This window comes from Petaurus breviceps, unplaced genomic scaffold (genome assembly GCF_028583685.1).
Source record: "Petaurus breviceps papuanus isolate PSGF00001 unplaced genomic scaffold, PetGlider_PUasm1.0 551, whole genome shotgun sequence".
Lineage (NCBI taxonomy): Eukaryota > Metazoa > Chordata > Mammalia > Diprotodontia > Petauridae > Petaurus > Petaurus breviceps.
The window spans coordinates 11,126,391-11,145,958 of record NW_027186372.1 but is presented as its reverse complement, the minus strand read 5'-3'; the positions used below and the strand labels follow the sequence as shown (position 1 = coordinate 11,145,958).

General features: G+C 38.7%; 2 protein-coding genes across 2 annotated transcripts in view; one reads left to right on the top strand and one right to left on the bottom strand.

Moving 5' to 3' along the window:
- The window catches only part of DOCK2 (dedicator of cytokinesis 2), a 500,381-nt gene that overhangs the window by 250,373 nt on the left and 230,440 nt on the right, over positions 1-19,568 (top strand). The gene's annotated exons all lie outside the window — the stretch shown is intronic.
- INSYN2B (inhibitory synaptic factor family member 2B) overlaps positions 9,250-19,568 on the bottom strand; it is a 29,912-nt gene continuing 19,593 nt past the window's right edge. Inside the window, exon 3 of the mRNA XM_069102393.1 lies at positions 9,250-10,123. Within this exon, the coding sequence (XP_068958494.1) occupies positions 9,937-10,123 (187 nt within the window). The 3' untranslated portion in view covers positions 9,250-9,936. The remainder of the gene's footprint in view (positions 10,124-19,568) is intronic.

Below are 19,568 nucleotides of genomic sequence, written 5' to 3'. Positions count from 1 at the left end.
CCTGGTTTAGAATGATAAATATACTGTCAATTTTGGTCACTATCTGAGATGGTTTTTCTTTATCAGGTTTTTGTTATCATCATTATTGTTATAAGAGAAGGTTCCACAGAGCAGGATATTAGGGCATTTGAGTATAAAAAATAATGCATTAATAAGCATAGTACAGCAACCATCTATGAGGCTAATAAGACAGATTGTTATTATTTCTCTTCTACAAAGAGGCACTTTTACAAAGAAATGAGTTGACTCCATGATATGAGTAGGGGTTAGGCAAGATGATCTTTGATGTCCCCTCCTCCAACTCTTACTTCTATATCCTTATGACTCTATCATATGTTAAAAAACTGATGACAAAGCCAGGACTGGACTGTAGGTCTTTTGACTTCTAGCCCAAACCAGGGATCTCTCCCTTAGACTGTTCTTACCTTTGACATCATCACTTCAGAGGGTATTTTCCCTTTTAGATCAGTTCAACAAATATTTATTGAGCTCTTGTTAGGTGCAAGATAATGTACTAGATCCTGTGGAGGAAACAAACAAAAAAAAAGAGTAGCAGGAAGTCCCAGACTCCAAGGAGTTTCTAGTCTAAAGTAACTTCCGATCACTGCTAATCAGCTTTGTCATCCTAGGATGTTCAAATAAAACTCCAGAATCCAGTAACGACAACACATATCTAGCATTTTATTATTGCAAAAATGTCTTCCTTTTAACAAACCATGGATGAATGTAATAAAAGTATTGGCACATCTGTTTTCAAAACAAAGAAACTGAGATTCACAAGTTAAATTAAGTCAAATGTCTAGTAGAGTCAAAGCTCAACCCTCAGCCCTTTTATTCCAAATCTCTTGTTCTTCCCACCATGAATAGACTGGGATATGGAAGGAGCTGTGCTCTGACTGTGCAATGCCTCTGCCTTCCTCTCTCTATCCCCTGACATCTGGCTACTGAACCACTCTAATCTGATTCCATTTCTCATGCCTACAGTTTGCACATAATGCCTAACAATAGTCAGTGTAGTGGAAAGACAATTAGATTTGGAGTCAGAAAACTTGGATTTGGATCTCAGTTCTTTCATACATTCCTTATAAGTCAAGGTCAGATGCTACTCCCTAAATGAAACCTTCACCCTTCCCCATACAGCATTTTTTCTATACCACCATTAGCATTCTCTCCATCTTGAAATTTCTTTGTACATACTTTATATTTGTTTATTTGTGTGTAAGTATAATTTGCACTCTCCTCCCTGCCCACCAGTTGAGTATAAGCATCTTGGGGCCAGAGACTATTTCATTTTTGCCTTTGCAAAACCAGAGGACATACTTAGTAAATGTTTGGTGAATTGAAAGCATGTCAAGTTGAACTCTGCAGCTTTCTCCCTTTGTGACCTTGAATTAGTCCTTTCATGTCTCTGGGTCTTAGTTTTGTAACCTATAAAATGAAAGGGTTGAAATAAACAGACTCTAATTTTGTTCTAAATTAATGATCTGTTCTAGTTCTAAATTAATCATCATATGGATCTGCATGGGCAAACAATTTGCCTTTTTTCCCCTGGCCTAAAGGTCATTCTTTCTCCCATCCTACCCTTTTAGGAGACTACTGGTGTCAGCCAAACATCCCCTGGACATTGTAGCCTCTGGTTATGCCTTGTCCCTATGAAGCCTGTCTTTTAATATCAATTTGTTTGACAGTGGAAGAGCCCCTTAGTACCTATAACAGACGATCATATCCCATAATGACTTTGGGTGGCCTTGAGAACCCTGGCTATCTTAACAGTGCCATGTAGATTCTAATAGGATGCCCTCTCATCTTTATGATATTGATAGAGAAGGTTATAAAATTTTTATTCACTTAGAGCTATAGAATAGAGTTATAGACCTTACCTAGAAAAACTTTGGAGACCATTAAAACTCTTCATTTTGTAGGTAGAAGAGGAAAATGAGGTCTGAAAAAGAACAGTGACTTGTCTAAGGTCTCTCAGGCAATTTGTGGGGAAAACAGAACTAGACCTTTATTCTTCTGACTCCAAGTTCTGCAATCTTTCCACCATGTTATTGCCATAGAATTGCCTTAGAGTTCCCGAGATTTTCATAGAGATGCCCATAGAATATCCATAGAGATCTAGAGATTTGCATAGAAATTTCTTCATTATTACATGTCAGTTTTCCTTATACATGAAGAAAGGTTAGGAGTAACTGTATCCTCCCCCCCCCCCCAGATTTCTTCTTGGCTTCTTCCCATTTTCCTGACTTCCTTTTACTAGCCTTATATATTCTGCATTTTTTCCTCTTATTTATCTTATTCCATTTTATACCTCTTCTCAAAGCTTCATGTAGTAGAAAGAAGAATAGATTTGGAGTCAGAGGATCTGGTTTCAAATCTCATTTACTATCAACCTTGGAAAAATCACTTTAACTCTGATCAGTTTTTTCCTCTGTAAAAGGAAAGGTTTGGATTAGGTACATTTTCTAAATTCGCTTGAATTTAGAATCTTACAAGCAACTTTTGATTTTCCAACTCCCTTTTGGGAAGCTTTGGTCTATCTCCAATGCTATTATCCATATTTTGGTTTGTTTTTATTTTATTTCCCTTCTGTCACCTTTTGCTAAATATGTGTTGTCATTTTCTTTGTTCTGGGAAGGGGAGGAACTTAGTAGTTTGAATTAATTGTTCAAATTGTTGTGAGTATTTTTGGACCTTAAGACTCCAGAAGAAAAGCACATGGAAAAAAAACGGAGGCATTTTATGAGTTACCATTTTCATTTTTCCAGGGAAGTGAAAAGCTCAAACTGAAGAGTATCCCTCCATCCCAACACAATGGAGATCTTCAAGGAAGTGCCAGATGAGCCTTGTTGAGTGTATTATAATAGAGACTGTTTTTCAGACACGAGTTGGAATGGATAGCCAGTGATGTTTCTCCTTCCAACTCTTAAATTCAACAATTTTGTGATCCTTCAAGAAAGTGTGGTATAGCAGAAAGAGTCTGAAATGAGGTCCTTGCTTTGTTGTCCTCTGTCTGATCCTGGGAATTCATCTCCCTTCTCTGACCATGTTTTCCCTCATCATCCCTTGAATAAGACCAAGGGCTTGGAGAAGAATATACTGAGGCCCCTTCCAGCAAGAAATCTGTGGTTCTGGGTACTCTATCATGTATTATATTCTAATGTTTACTGTGGAAGGTACAAAAATTAAGTGCAAATGCTTCCTTTTGCCACATACAACTTGCATGGGTTGACAACAAATATGGGTCAAATGGAGAACAGAAGGAGGAGCAGATTAGGAAGTAGAAACTGCAAGAATATTCAGGACCTGAAGCAAGAGGAAGGTGACTGGGAAGTGTGCTTGAAGGAATCAGGCAGGCATCGAAGGAGATGGACAACCAGTCAACAAGCATTTTGTAAAGTGCTTACTATCTATACCAAAGACTGTGCTAAATGCTGGGGATGCAAAGAAAGACAAAAAGGGGAGGCTTCCCTGCTCTCAAGGGGCTTGCAGTCTAGCGGAGGAGGCGAAATGCAAACCACTATGTACTCAGAAGATGTATACAAAATAGGTTGGAGATATTCTCAGAGGGAAGGTGCTAGCATTAAGAAGGACCAGGATTGTTGAAGATGAGGCTGGGAATCATTCCCAGAAGGAGTGCTTATCAGACATCTTGAAAATGTTATATTTTTCTCTTCCTCTATTCGCCTGCCAGCAGCAAAAGGTGTTTTGTTTCTCTCCTTAAGAAAATTCATCCCCTTATCTTTTCCCTTTTGTCTAGTATATTATTTCTGGTTATGGGACCATCCTTGATCAAGGGTCTCATTGAATTCTGTGGAAGTGTTGAGCAGTGCATAACTGTTCAAATAAATTACTCAAATGACTTACCCTATTTGGCTGATAGTTAAGTTTCAGTGTTGCTGTGACCATGTCTGTCTATTCCCAAAATGCCTGTGCTACTTATAAAGCCAAATTCAGATGTGGAGTGGAGGTGTTGACATTTAATTGATGATTAAGAACAGCATTTTCTCTATGAGGAAGGCTGGATTTTGGTGAGAAGTGATTTAATATGGTGTATTTAAAGATCCCAAGACCTTATAGAAGCTATTTCTTAAAATTCTTCAGTAATACAAGCTTTATTTGTTTCATATCAGATAGCTGTTTGGTGTGATTACTTTACCTTTTCATTTCAGTTGGGTTTAAGTCAAAGTAAGATTTCCCTCTGAAACCCCTCAAAATGCCTCTTTAGAAAAATGGACCTTCAGTTTCATTTAAATTGCATTTCATCTGAAACAGACCATGTCTCATATAATAAACATTGTCATTTTAATGAAAAACATAAGGAATAAAATAGTTAACAATCTGCTTTAATTTCAAAACTCATTTTCTTTCGCATACAGTGAGGCAATATCTTGGTGAAATGTGCAAAGCACCCTGGGATTTAATTATGTCAATCAGTTGTCCTGAAATGAGTTTCAGTTGGGACCGTCAGTGTCAATGATAAATGTGCCAGAAGGGGTAGGTGGTCTTTGAGGATCTGATTTTCTTGTGTAGGAAGATAGAGTGAAGAAGCAGCAAGAACACTGCTGGGTTATGTGCACGAGGAGGCAGATGTCAGTGAGGAAACTGCAACTTTGCCTAGAGTCATGCCTGTTTGACAGAACTCAGCACAAAGTTTCTAGTCTCTGGCTTCTTATTTTGAGACCAAGCCACACACTTCCCTCTCACAGTGGCTCAGGCCTAGTTTGGCAGTGGGAGAGCCAGACTATCCTCCAAGTCACTGAAGCTCTCTTGGCCTCAGTTTCCTCATCTGTAAAGTGAAGAGGTTAAATGAGGTAGTTCCCAAGGTCCCTTCCAGTTCTTAATCTATGATCCATTCTGTCCTGCCCATAGGAGGGAAGGATGCTGGGCTTGGAAGACTTCAGAATTGAGCCTGGTTAATACTGGGTGAAAATCTGAGAGTGTGAACTCACAGGAACCTGGCTGAGCTTGAAGCTGTGTAGAAAATTTCTCAAAACTAGAACTAGCCCCATTCAGACAGCTGAATACCGCTGGAGGGAGGGGGAACAAACGTCAAATGCAGAATTGTCCTGAGGTTTGCCGCCATGGTTGTTCTCACATCTAGCTTGTCTGTGTCTATTGATTTGTTTTCCTTTCCTTTAAAAAAAAGCAACTTTTTTTTTTTCCTGGCATGTCACAAGTTTCTAAGCATGGAATTTAGAGAGGACTTACTCAAGGTAAGTTCATGTTGAAATCTCAGTTTAGTTAATGAAATTATAACACCTCAAAACTGGGAGGGAAAAGGAACTGGGGGAAAGAGGCCTGGATTTGGAGTCCAGGGAACAAGTTTTCAGTCCTGCCACTGTCACCTGCTATCTGCGTGACAAGTCACTTACTTTTTCTGGGCTTCGACTTGCTCAACTGTAAAATGAGGGGATTGGCCTACATAGCCACTAAGGTGCTTTTTAGCTCTAAATCTATGATCCTGTTTGCCTCAATTTTCTCATCTATAAAATGAGCTGAAAAAGGGAATGGCAAACCACTCTAGCATCTCTGCCAAGAAAACGCCAAATGGGGTCACAAAGACTCAGACATGACTGAATGACGACAACAACTGTGTTTGTTCAGCAAACCACCCAGACTTCTCTTGTAACAATAATATGGGTTCTAGACCTCATTCTACCATTACTAGCTATGTGATCTGGGTAACTCATTTTATTTTAGTAGGGATAGCAATACCTTATTTTCCAGATGGTCCAGGTTTTTAAGGTCATGGGCTCATTTTATTAATAGGGAAACCAAGGCCTAGAGAGGGTAAGTGACTTTCAAGGAATCACACATGTAGTAGATGATAAAGACCAGATTTCTGCTCAGATTTTCCCAATTCCAAGTCCAGTACTCAAGCCACTACCCCACCATCAATGCAGCAGGTTCTTTGGTTGCTTCTCTGAAAGCTCTATTGAAATGGCAACAATTGATTTCTTCTCACTCATGCAGTTTTCCCCAAGGAAATCCTGTCTGTCTCTTGTACCCAGACCCACTACAATCTTCTGAAATATGATTCCATGTCCTCTTTATCAGAACTTAAGTTTCCATGGAACCTCTGCTGCTGATGTCTTCTCCTTTCCCATTCCAAGGGCTCCCACAAGGTCGTCACTGTGCCAGTTCAGAAACTTGTCCATAATGGATACAGCAATGCCACTCTCTCTGAGCCTTCTCAGGTCAATGAGTAGTGGTACTGCCAGTTTTCACCTTTCTTCATCCTCAGAAGCCTGGAGGTGCCCTTCTTTGTCAATTCAACAAACATTTATTAAGTACTTCCTCTGTACAAAGAGACTGAGGGTACATAGATATGATGTAGATTCTGTTTACACGGAGTCTACTGGGGACTAAGCTGTTGTAGATAAGTCACTATGCTACAAAGGGCAGTGAGATAACCACAGAGGAAAAATCCAGGCAAAATCCTAAGAGATATTGAAGAAGGAGAGATCACTTTCATTTGGGGGTTGGTGGAGTGTGGTGAGTCAGGGAAAGTCTTGTGAACAAGTTAACCCCTGAGTTGGGTCTTAAAAGACAGAAGGGATTTCATGAGGTAAAATCATAGCTGATTCCATTCCTGGTATGGTGGATAGCACAAGCAAAGGTATGGAGATGGGAGAAGGCAGGGCAGGAATGAGAGACAGACCAATCCAGTTCAACTGAAACATAGAGTACATGCAGATTGGGAAGGAAGGGTGGAGCCAGGTCTCTGGAGGGACTTGAATACCAGTACTACAGTAAATGAGTCTTAAAACCTAAGAAAAATATGTAAGTTTATTGAAAAAGATAATATCCCATTTAAAACCATTTAGAAATTTACAAAACATTACATTAGTACATCATTGTAAAGAAATGCTCTACAGAGCAGCTAGCTTTAAGTACCAAGTATAGTGAGTAATCTTTTTTTATTTCACTACGGATAAAGTAGCTATGGAAACTCCTGTAATGTAGAATGTGTTGGTGTCACTTCATGTCTCCTCTGTGTTATACAAAAGAATTTTTTGCTAGATGGATCTTTCTCCATAAAACAGAGTCACTTCAAGTGTAGTGCTTGGGTAAAATCATGGTGGCAGATGCTATACATTATTTTACAATGGAGAAAGTCTGTCTTCCTGCACGGAGTTGAGTAGGGGTTTGGGTTTCTGTGCGTGTTGTCATTGTTTTTACTGTTTTAATGGGAGTTTTGAATAATTCAGAGACCATTTTACTGGTTGGAAAAGGAAGTTGTGACAAGGCTCATCTCGCTTTAATGATTTTAACAGGCTTGGTACTGAGGAATTCCCTTCTCTTATTCCAAAACCAGGTCCTAGGATCACCTGGACTATGCTTTGGTACAGAACCATTATTTGCCTTCCTGTTCAATTTTTGTTTGCTTGCTTTCAGAACCTAATCCTGATCCCCTTATGTTCTGGTGAGGCTACATGAGCTCCTGTAATAGAGCACATATGTGGGTCTACATGGGCTTGTGTAGTTGTGGATGTATAATAGGCATCATTATACCATAAGCTGTCATTTCTACAAGTATGTATTATCCACATAGAAAGGTTGGCTCCCAGGCTGGCTTCGTTAAATTATTCAGCTTAGTCCTGAGCCACCTTCCTGAAATATAGTTGGTATGTGTTCAGATAAAATAGACACATTTAAAAATTAATTTAAAGAATAATTATGATGGCAAATGCACTACAAAAAATCCCATATTCCAAAACCAAGTATAATTGAATTTTTGATTAACATTGTTTTGGATTATCCGTATTATTGATCTTTTTTCATAGATGGGACCATTTGAGAACGGACTGTCTATACAGAGATGCAGACATAAGTATCTGTGGCATTTAGCTATTGCTGTAATTAAGTGTGGCTTCAGGAAGAGATTATGTGATAAGCATATTTCTTATAGCGTTCATTGGTTTTATTTGTGTATTCTGGGCCTTATGAGAGTCTCTTTGTGTGAGTTTAGACACTACCCTGGAAACAAGACAAAAACAGTTTCGGCAACTGGGATGCAATTTCTTGGCAACTTTCCTAAAAATTTCCTCCTCTCACTGAAATGGCTCTGTGGACTGCATTGCTTTGATGTGGGAAGGTGACAGTGTTGGTGTGGTTTTCTCAAGAGGTCTTGATTTGGGATGGGGCCAGTGCTTCCAGCACATAACCATGAGCAGATGACTCTCCTCCCAGAAGCTCCACCAGATGACTCTGTAACTGGTCTTTTAGGAGCCACACATTGACTGATGTACCTGACCATTGAATAGTCTCTATGTAGCCAATATGCTCTTTGTGTCTGCCTCTTCTCTTTTCCCTGGGATGAAAGGATGACTGCTTCAACAAGCTGCCATCGGGTTTAATTTAGTCAGGAAGCTTTCTGACCCTTGCTCTCACTCCCCATGAATGTGCAGCAGAAATCTAATTATATTCTTTTTGAGGTATTGTCCACCATTTAAATTAGACTGTTCTCTCAGGTTTAGAGCCTTGGGGAAAATTAGCCATGGGTACTCACAAGAAATCAGAGTTTAGTAGGAATAGGAAGTTTATCTCCATTCCAAATTCTGCAACTTCTTCCCATCAAGCCCTCATTTCTAGCTCATTGTGAAGATATATGCCTCAGATTAATAAACTGCAGAATCCTGAAGCTGATTTGAAATGATCAGTAAGACTATTGAAATAGTCAAACATAGGATGTAGTTATAAAATTGACAATACAAAAAAGAAAGAAAATAATAGGTAAGGGCACCCGAATCTTGTGGCACTAAATATTACAATTTTTTAAAATCTCATGAGGATTTAATTGAGGCCTCAGCCAATTCAATTCAATAGCCATTTATTAAACACCTACTATGTGCAAGGCACTGTTCTAGGTGCTGGGGATACAAAAACAAAAACAAAACAGTCTCTGCCCTCAAGGAGCTTACATTCTACTGGCAGGAAAGGTTGGATTCAGCCACCATGTTGGTTGGTTTTACTGAGCTGATTCTGTTGTTGTTGTTATTACAAGGGAGATTAAAAGGGGGTGAGGATGTTATAAATAGGCCGATCACCTCCAGCCCAGATCCTTCTGACCCTACCTTGTCCAGGGGAACTCTGAGGATCTGTGACTAGATGGCATGTGAGAGTGAGTGTCATGACAGAAATCCTTCTTATCCTTCCTATACCACTCTCATTTGCTGAAAGCTCACTGGATGTCAAAATGGGCAACCAGTTATAATACTGACCATGCTGTGTATGTGTGTGTGTGTGTGTGTGTGTGTGTGTGTGTAGAATTAGGACCTCTTTGCAAGTCCTAATAACATTTCAGTGTCATGAGATTATTAAATAATTAATTTGGGTTCAAATTTCTAATTAAGGAATGCAAAAGTACCAACAAATTAGGGTTACCACACAGTCTGACCTCTTTTTGTGCTTAAGTATTGCTGATGTCTCAGAAAGCTGTGGGTTGGGGCTCTGTTTTCTTAGGATGCCTGAGGAGTAGCCCTCAAGCACCCTCCTGTCTCTGTACCTACTCCCTTTCCCTGTCTGTGAGCCTAGGTCAGAGAGTGTTTCTTTTCATGGTGTTGGTCAGTGGGTCATTGTAGGGCACTGGAGGGGGGGAGGATGAAAGAGAATGTGAGTGGCTGCTGGAGACCTTCTTGCCCTATAAAACCAAATATGTTTGAAAGGGAGCTCTGCAAGTTGGCGCTAGAGTATCTGCAAAGCCTTTAGCAAGTGGGACCTGCTCCTTCTGCCATTGAGTCCCATTGGGTGACTGGTCCCAACCCTGCTGAGGCCTGCCTGCCCCATCTCTGATTAGGTCTGTATTTTGCACACCTCTTGGGATGACCCTGGTGGTCTTTTGAGCAGTTTGGCTCCCAAGCAGGAGAGGACATGGCACTTGGCTTCCCCACCTTGGGAAGGCAGTTTGAGGATTGCAGTGCTCTAGTAAGCTCAAATCCACCAGAAACATTTCTTCTTCACCTTTTTGGTTTTCCTCCGTAATTCCTGTTTTTCAGGAGCAGGAGGCTCTGCTGGCGGCTTTGGTGGTAGGGCTGTCTCTGGTGGTGGTTCTACTTGGTCCAGACTACTTAGGACTTGATGGAACCTCCCTTCTTGCTGTCGGAAATCGTATTCTACACTGAAAACAAAACAAAACAAAAGTAGAGAAAATAGTAATAAATTGGACGCAGGGAGTATTTATATAGCTCCTACCATGTACTCAAGGCTTAGCTTAGCTTTCAGCACCCTGCTAGGTGCTATAGTCAAAATAATTCTAAGGTATCTTTTCTATACTTGAAAAGCTGATCTTTTGGTTGCAGAGTTAGAACATATACTCTTAGAATAATTTCTAAGTAAGGGGGGGGGGATAAGAAGGGATATCAGAGAGGACAGATTGGGGGAATGGGTGGGTATTCAGTATACTTGCCATCTTGGGGTGGGGGTAGGGGAGGGATGGGAAGAAAATCTGTAAGTGAAAATCTTTGGTAAATGAATGTTAAAAACATTAAAAAAGAAAAAGCCCACACTTTTAATAAAGTTAAAATTAGAGATTTTTAGCTGCTCAAAAAAATAATTTCTAATAATATAAGACCATATATGATGGTGTGTCAAAATGAATTGTAAAGACTACAATAGAAAAATCATTGACTGTGGAATCTGAGAATCTAGGTTCAAATCCTGCCTCTCGGGTATGCTGTTTATATGACCTTGGGGTAATAAATTAACCTCAGTGTCTTCATTTACAAAATGAAGGGATTAGACTAAATGTCCTCTGGAGGAACAATAGAGAAGGTCAGGGAAAGGAAAGATCAGTATATGAAGGAATAGTCAGGGAAGGCTTCTTGGAGCTGGTAGCCAATTGAATTGTACTTTGAAGGATGGGAAAATAAATGGAGAAGAAGTAGGATGATCACCAAGGCAGGAAAAACAGCATAAGAAAAAGCAGAAAGTGGAAATGAAGATGGGTTTTACAGAGGTCAGTAAGGAAAGTGACCTGACTCTGGAGTATAATGTATGTAGGGAAACAGGGGAAAGAGAGTCAGTAAGTCATCAGATTTTAGATCTAGAGCTGGAAGGAACCTTGGCGATCATCTAGTCTAAACCCCTCCTTTTAAAAATGAGGAAACAGGGGCAGCCAGGTGGCTCAGTGGATAGAGTCAGGAAGACCTGAGTTCAAATCTGGTCTTAGACACTTACTAGATGTGTGACCCTAGGCAAGTCACAACCCTGATTGCCTCCAAATTTTAAAAAAAATTTAAGGAAACAGGGCTGGAGAACTCAGGCTTATGGTTAGAGTTGTTCCTGGTCCTAGGCCTGCAGATTTTAGAGGGTCTTGGATGTAGGGTGAAAGTGTTTAGTTCTCTCTGGGCTATGTGATTTATGGGGTATAAATTGAGGAGATGCCATATTTTCTCTACTAATCTCTGCTAATGAGTAGGAAAATGAAATGTCTTCAATGGCAAGAGATGAAAGGTCTCCCTTGTTACTCTGAAACATGGCATTCTTTCAGATACTCCTGCCTCTGTCATTGATCGGACAGGGTTTTCACACATGGCCAAGAACTTAAAAAGAGGCTGTCATTATGGTTTACCCTGATCTGCAGCCTCTTATTTCCCTTCTCCAGACTAAGTCTTCAGAGTCAGAGTTAGCACTCAAGGACTGGCTGCTTAAAAGGCAAAAAAAAAAAATTCCTCAACACTAGTCATGCATGAGTAATAAAGTGTCATCAAAACAGCCTGCCACTTAGCATTCTGAAATGGGAGAACTTCTTCCTGTAAGGAGATCAAAGGGACAAATATTTTTGGTGGCTGGACTAATGACACTTCAGCCCATGGTCTTCTCTTCCTTCCATACTTCTAAACAGCCAGTTTTAAAACCCAAATTATCCTCCCTCTGGCTTTCTTCTTTCTTTTCAGCCTCACCCCGGCTTTTCCACATTAAGCCATGGGCATATGGTATGGGTTTGGATGTGAAGAGACTAGGAATGGGCCCATTCTTGAGGGACTCAGGAATGATCTCTTTTGCAGGCTGTGATACATTAAAAAACAAGAAGAACAGTATTTTTTAATGACTGGACTAATGTCACTTCATTTTTCTCTAACCTTCTATATTCTCCTAAAGCATGTTTAGGATGGTCTACTCATTTTGACACTATCTCTGGACTATCAAAGAATCATAGGGACTTCAGAGATCATCCAGACCAACTCTCATATAGTACATATTTTATATAAGGCCTAGAGATGTTAAGTGAGTTGCCCATGATCATGTAAGTACTAAGTGCCAGAGCTGAGATTTGAACTTGGGTCCAACTCCAGTTCCTGCTCTTCCTCTTGTACCCTGCTGACCTCTAGTGAGCATTTGGTTGGTCTTGTCTTTAACTTTAGACAGTGTGAGATGACCTCCCTTAATTTGGCCAGTCATATCTCAAATACTATTAAGTCTGGGTCAAAAGAAATAGTTCAGGGCAGGCCAATGGAAAGTTTTTAGGGGCTGAGGATGCTGCTGTTGCCTCCTCTAGTGGGCAGATAGAAATAGTTCACTGAACTCTTGGGACATACTCACTCCAGAGTCCTCTGGTGATCCTGGGTTCTGTTCTCTTCTCCCCTCCAGTCCCAACCTGCCTCAAGTATGCATTCATCCTACTTTAGGTATTTAGAGGGTAGAGAAAAGGTCTCTGTTTTTGTAAAGTTTCTGAACTAAAGAAAAAAAAAATGACATCAGGGAGGTGTTGATCTGTCTGGTTCACACTCTTCTGATGGTGTGAACACTCTTGGGTCACAAAAAGAGTATTTTTACATTCACAGATACCCTGGCTCCTTAAATAGCATTGCTCTGCAGAGCTGTTGGGGGGGGGGGATTAGACATCAAGAGTACCAGGTGAAGCCGGGTTATCTGTGTTTAGGTTAGTGTTTGAGATTAGCATTCTCAGTTTGGAACACCCCTGGAACATACAGAATTCTCTCTTCTACATGACTCGTGCAAATATATATCCAGCCCTCACAACAACATATGCTTATATGTGCTTGTACATAAATAATCTGTATTTATACGTATATGTACTGAGAGAATATGTGTATGTATGAGTATGTATTTAATGGACCTCTGATTTTATTGGTATAGGAAACTGGGTAAAGAATTTCAAACCTCTTTAACCTGTGGTCTTAAATAGTAGCCTGGGGCACTGAGGGATTGAGAGACTTGTTCAGAGTCACAGACACATGTCATTGTGTAAATATATACACACATACATGTATACACATAATGCACACATATATGCATGGATATGTGTGTATATGTACACACATAAATAACAGCATGTATCAGAGGGAGGGATTGAGACCTCTTGCTCTCTCTCTTCCTCCTCCTCCCTCTTCCTCTCTCGTTATTTAGCATTAAAAGGAAGACAGAGAGGCGTCCTAGTTTCAATTCCCATCTATCCAGATGTATGTATATTGTGTTTATGTTTGTATGTATGTTATCAATAGACATGTACTAATATGTACATGCATGTGTAAATGTGTTTGTGGATATGTATATACACATATACATGTGCATTCATGTGTATATACACATGCATTTTCTGCAACATGGCATAATGCATAGATAAAGAACTGCTTTCAAATCCTGCCTCTGACACTTACTGGTTACATAATCTTAAGCAAGTCATTTAACCTCTCAATGCCACAGGAAAATCTTTAGGACTATAAATTGTGGAATACCTACCCAACATGCATAGGTAAAGAGAGAGTTTCTTTACAAGAGTTTCCTTTACTATATATAATAAAATACTGTTTTATAGTAGATATTTAGTCTTAAGTATGTATATATATATATATACATATATATGTATTTATACACATGTGTCAATACAGTGCATGCATGTATTTCTATGTCTGGAAAGGTGTTTTGATATCAGAACTTCCTCCCAAATCAATCAATCAACCAATCTATCTATCTATCTATCTATCTATCTATCTATCCACCTACTTATCTGTCTGACCATCCATCCATCAGCCCATTCATCCAACCATCTATCTGTGTCTATCTGTTCATCTATTTATTCATCTATCATCTAGTATAAGAAACTTGGGTAAAGTAAGTTTATTTCCTAATGTAGATCAGGAAATTGTTCTTTCACTCATGATCTTAAAGATTTTCCTGTGGCCCTGACAGATTTACCGACTTGTCCAAAGCCACACAACCTAGGACATGTCAACAGTGGCCCATCCTGTCTTCAAAGCTGGTTCTTTATCAAATACATCATGCATTATATTATTTTGCCCTCACATGCACACCATATTCCTTCTTTGTTCCGTGTTTAAACCTCCCTGATCAATAATTGGCATTGGGAAGTTTGAAACCCTAGGATGCCATGATTCACCAAAGGGATACCACTCATTCATCTGTAGTCTATTTAGATGGTTCCTTTACATGTCAATGCCTGGAGGGTCTGGTTCACATGAGCATATCTTATTACCTCTCCTCGGGAATAGCCTGTACTAAATGCCATTCTGCTTAATTAGGTTATATGCAAGGTCATAAATTCTGAAGGGTTCTAATAATAATAATGATAGCTAGCATTTTTTAGTGCCTTAAGGTTTACAAAGTGCTTTGCATAAATTATCTTATTCGATTCTCCTACCAACCTTGTGAGGTAGGTGCTATTGGGACTAGGGCCTAGGGATCTCAGTAGGGCCAGGGGTCATCTTGAGCTTTTCATTACTCCATCCAACCCTCCTGGACTCACAAGAAATTGACTCTTAGACTCTATGGCACAAGTGAAATGGTGGAGTGAGACCAAATCCATTCTTTATCCGAACAAGACAGTATTTTGCCAGGTCCTTCCTCCACCGACAACCTCTGTCTTCTCCTGTTTGTGACTCAGTCTCTACACCAGTCTCAAGTACCCTCTTTTCATTTTATCTCCTCAGTTCCGCCATGAATGTCATTGATGTTCTTCTCCCCATCCCTTCAGTGCAAGTTTAGGGAAGAATACAATCTTTGTTTCTATGGAAACACTGACCCTTAAGTAATGCAAAAGGATTTCACAACAGGATCCAATTCTAATCACTTATAATATAAAATATCAAAAGCTTATGATAAAATAATAACTATAATAATAATAATACCTTATAAAATAATAATTTTGAGAGTTAACCCTCATTGTACCCCCTCCCCTCTATCAGTATGATAATTTAACAGGCATTGAAAATGAATTTCCTTTTCAAAACCAGGTAAATAACAGGCTAGAGAGAAATATATATGGCCCTGGGAAATTGATTGTTGCTTTTTTAGGCCAAGACAGTTTTATTAACATAAAAGGGAAATTGTCAGTTTCCCCCCCACTTGCATTAGTACATTTGAAAAATCACTATTTATTTGACAGTACTGGAGGGAAACACATATTGGTTTTTATGAGAAGGGTTCATTTTCATTTGTTTCTCACACTGAAATTTTGTGGGGGAAGGAAGCTACACTCAGGTCTCTCTCTACTTAACCAACCTCTGCTAGGCTGAGGCAACTCCTGACAAAAGATCTCTAAATTATAAAGCCAGAATGTCTTGGCAGCTGAAATCTTTGCAGAAGGATATCTATAGGCTCTTGGATTGTACTTCTGAGGCTTCTTTTTAAAAATTTTTTTTAGCTTTTAAACATAAAACATTTACTTAATAATAAGACAAAAGAAAGGATAGTCAATATATCACAGTGGTTCAATAAAAGGCAAATCCTGGAATAATCAATATATCATGATCCACACAAAAATCTGAGTCACACTCTTCCATCACTGCACATAGCACCCTTCAGGGAGAGAGGGAATATACATACAGAAACCTAGCAGGGAGATTGTACTTCTACTCTGAGTGTCCCAATCACCCTGTTGAGAGTGTCTTGACCACCCTGAGAGGACTATCTTTACACAGCATGTGAAGGCATTACCATCATTCTTTATGTATAAAATCTATTCTCTAAGATTAAAGTGTGACTTTGGTGTCTCCGCTAAAGTAAGTGGTTGAATTTTATGTAGATCTTGTGGCAAACTGAAAGATAATGAGCAGTAACAATAACAAAAATAATAGCTAGCATTTAAGGTTTGTAAAGTGCTTTACAAATATGATCTCATTTGATTCTCACAACAACCCCTGGGAGGAAGGTGCTATTATTATCTCCATGTCACCAGTCAGAAAACTGAGGCAGATAGAGAAGTTAAATGACTTGTCCAGAGTTATACCGCTAGTGAGTATGTCAGGCTAGATTTGAACTTAGACCTTCCAGATTCCAGGTTCAGTACTCTATCTCCTGTGCCACTTGAGGAAGACCTGGCATAAAATCCAAGGAATTAGGGTATTGGGCTAGAGCAGAGATTTTAACCTTTCTTGTGCCATGGACCCTTTTGGCAGTGCAGTGAAGCCTATGGACTCCTTCTCAGGACAGTGTTTTGAATGCATAAAATAAAACACATGGTTATCAAATAAAATAAATATAAATGCATAAAATAAAACATGGTTATCAAAATATTTTGTAAGAAACAAATTCACAGACCTTCTGAAATCTACCTAGTTATGAAGCCCTGCGCTAGATGATTCTGTCTCAGATTCTGTTCTTCTTTGAAGAGCTTAGTGAATTAAGAGGTACCTTTGAGGGTGGTTGGAAAACAGACCTAGGCATGGTACAATAGAGAGTGTGAAATCTCAACCATCCTGCTACATACACTGTAACTTTGAATATAGCTCATGAATTTAGCTCAAGTCAGTTCAACTGAGCACACATTTACTAAATACTTCATCTTGTTCATCATGTATGAATACCAAACGTGGGAATACAAAAACAAAACTTAGCGATCCCTTTCCTCAAGGAGTTTGCATTCTAATAGGTGAAAATTACAAGTGCACCAAATTAGCTGTAGAGTACATATAAAGAAAGTCACTATCTACATCCAGAGAAAGAAGTGATAAATAGAAGTTTGTATTTTACATATGATAATTTTACATATATATGTGTGTGTATACGTATACACACACATACACACACAAGCACAACTATTTGTGTCTAATGGTAGGCTTCTCTTGGGTGGGAGGAAGAAAGAAAAAGGGAAAAGAGAAAAAAAATTACATGATTGTTCTGTATTTTGAAAAGAATAGCAAGTTGTACACAATAGATTTGAGTTTCATGTGTAATCATCTTTTTATTATATAGGGTGTCCCTAAAGTCTGGACTCATAGGAAATCTCATTAACTATGCATATTTTTAAGAAATGAAATGAATTAAATTTTCAGCAACAATTTATTTAATTAGTGAAATTTTAGCAATGACCATTTCATATGGAATAATAGCTTTCATGAGCTATTGGGGATTATTTTCCATATTAATGAGATTAATTTAATTTAATTAATTAATGAGATTTCCTGTGTTTTCTATGTCTTCCTATGAAATCTCATTTATGCTAATTTCATTTCTTGAAAATATGCATAAACAAGATTTCCTATGTGGCCAGACTTTAGGGACACATTATATATTATGGAAATATTTGTTTTATTCCATAAATTAAAAATAAAAGTAAAAAGAGTAAATTTAAGGTTGTGCCAGAAAAAAATAAAAAAATAAGACATCTGGTGAGACCTCCTATAGACAAGGTAATGATCTAAGGCAAATAAAAATAAATGACCTAAAAAAATTACATATAGAATATACATAGAGAAATTTCTTTGGAGGAAGGAAGACCCCTGGCATGGGGAAAAGTGTGTGTCTGGGGTTCCTAATCTATATGGGATTCCTAGCATTTGAGCTAAGCTTTGAAGGAAAGTGGGTGGGGCGTAGTCGATGGGAAAAAATTCTAACATGAGAGTCAGCCTATGTAAAGTGTGGAGGATGGAATGTCACAATGAGATTGAACATATAGCATGTAAGATGGTTTGACTGCAATATAGAGTGTAGAAGGGAGAGTAATGTGTAATAAACATGGAAAGGTAGGTTGGAGCCAGGTTCTGAAGGGCTTTAAAAGTCAAATGAAAAGAGTTTGTATTTTTTTCTTCGAAACACTGGAGATTCTGTGCTCTTGGAAAATCACTTTGACTGCTTTGTGGAGAATGGTTCAGGGAAGATCAAAGTGGAGGCAGATTTACAACCTATGTCTCTGGTAAAGGACTCATTTCTAAAATATACAGAGAATTGAGTCAAATCCATAAGAATACAAGTCATTCCCTAACTGATAAATGGTAAAGGATATGAACAGGCTGTTTTTAGAGAAAGAAACTAAAGATATCTATAAGCACATGAAGAAATGCTCTAAATCACTATTGATTAGACAAATGCAAATCAAAACAACTCTGAGGTACCACATCTTACCAGTCAGATTGGCTAAGATGACAAAACAAGAAAATGACAAATGCTGGAGAGGATGTGGACAAATTGGAACACTAATGCATTGCTGGTGGAGTTGTGAACTGATACAATGTTTCTGGAGAGCAATCTGGAATTATGCCCAAAGGGCTATAAATAATTTCATACCCTTTGACCCAGCAATAACACTTCTAGGGTTATATCCCAAAGAGATCATAGAAGTGTGAGATAGACTCATATGTACAAAAATATTTATAGCATCTCTTTTTGTGGTAGAAAAGAATTGGAAATTAAGGGGGTGCCCATCAATTGGGGAATGGCTGAACAAGTTGTGGTATATGCATGTTATGGAATACTATTGTGCTATAAGAAATGAAGAGCAGATGGTCTTCATATTTACCTGGAGAGGCTTATATGAACTGATGATGAGTGAGAAGAGTAGAACCAGGAGAAATTTGTACACAATTACAGACACAACGTATGTGTGAGGACCAACTTTGATAGACTGGACTCTTCTCAGTAATGCAGTGATATAAATCAATCCCAAAAGACTCATGATGGAGAGAGATGTCAGAGAAAGAACTAGAAAGAACTGAGTTTGTATCCAGCTTGAAGCAAACTACCTGATCTTTTTCCTTTTCTTGTTTGGTTTTATTTCCTCTTTACCATTTTTCATTCCATCTGATACAATCTGTCTTTATAACCTGACTAATGTCTAATGTGAAAGTATTTACAGATGCTATACTTGACTTATGCTGCCATGGCGGGGGGGGGAGGGAGGGGAACAGAATGTGAAAATCAAGGAATTGTGGAATTGAATATTGTAAACTAAAAGTAAACAAATAAATTAATAAAAAAGATAGTGGAGACAGAGAGATGAATTGAGAAATTATTGTAATAATCCAGGTGAAAAGTGATAAAGACCTAAATTAGTTAGGGTAGACTGGGTAGGTAGAAATAAGGAGACAGATCAGAGACCTATTGTAGAGGCAGAGTTCACATAAAAGACTTGGCAACTGATAAGATATGAAGAGGAAAGAGGTGAGGAAGAGGGAATAGTCAAGAATGAATCCATGGTTGTGAACCCGCATAATGAGAAAAATGGCAATTCTTTGAAAATTCAGGGAATACTTGGTATAGGGGACACTTAAACCATAAAAAAATAGAATGCCTCAAAACTTACTGGGTTCCTTTTCATTTGAGTTATTCAAGAGAAGAATGAATTACCACATAACAGAGATATTGTA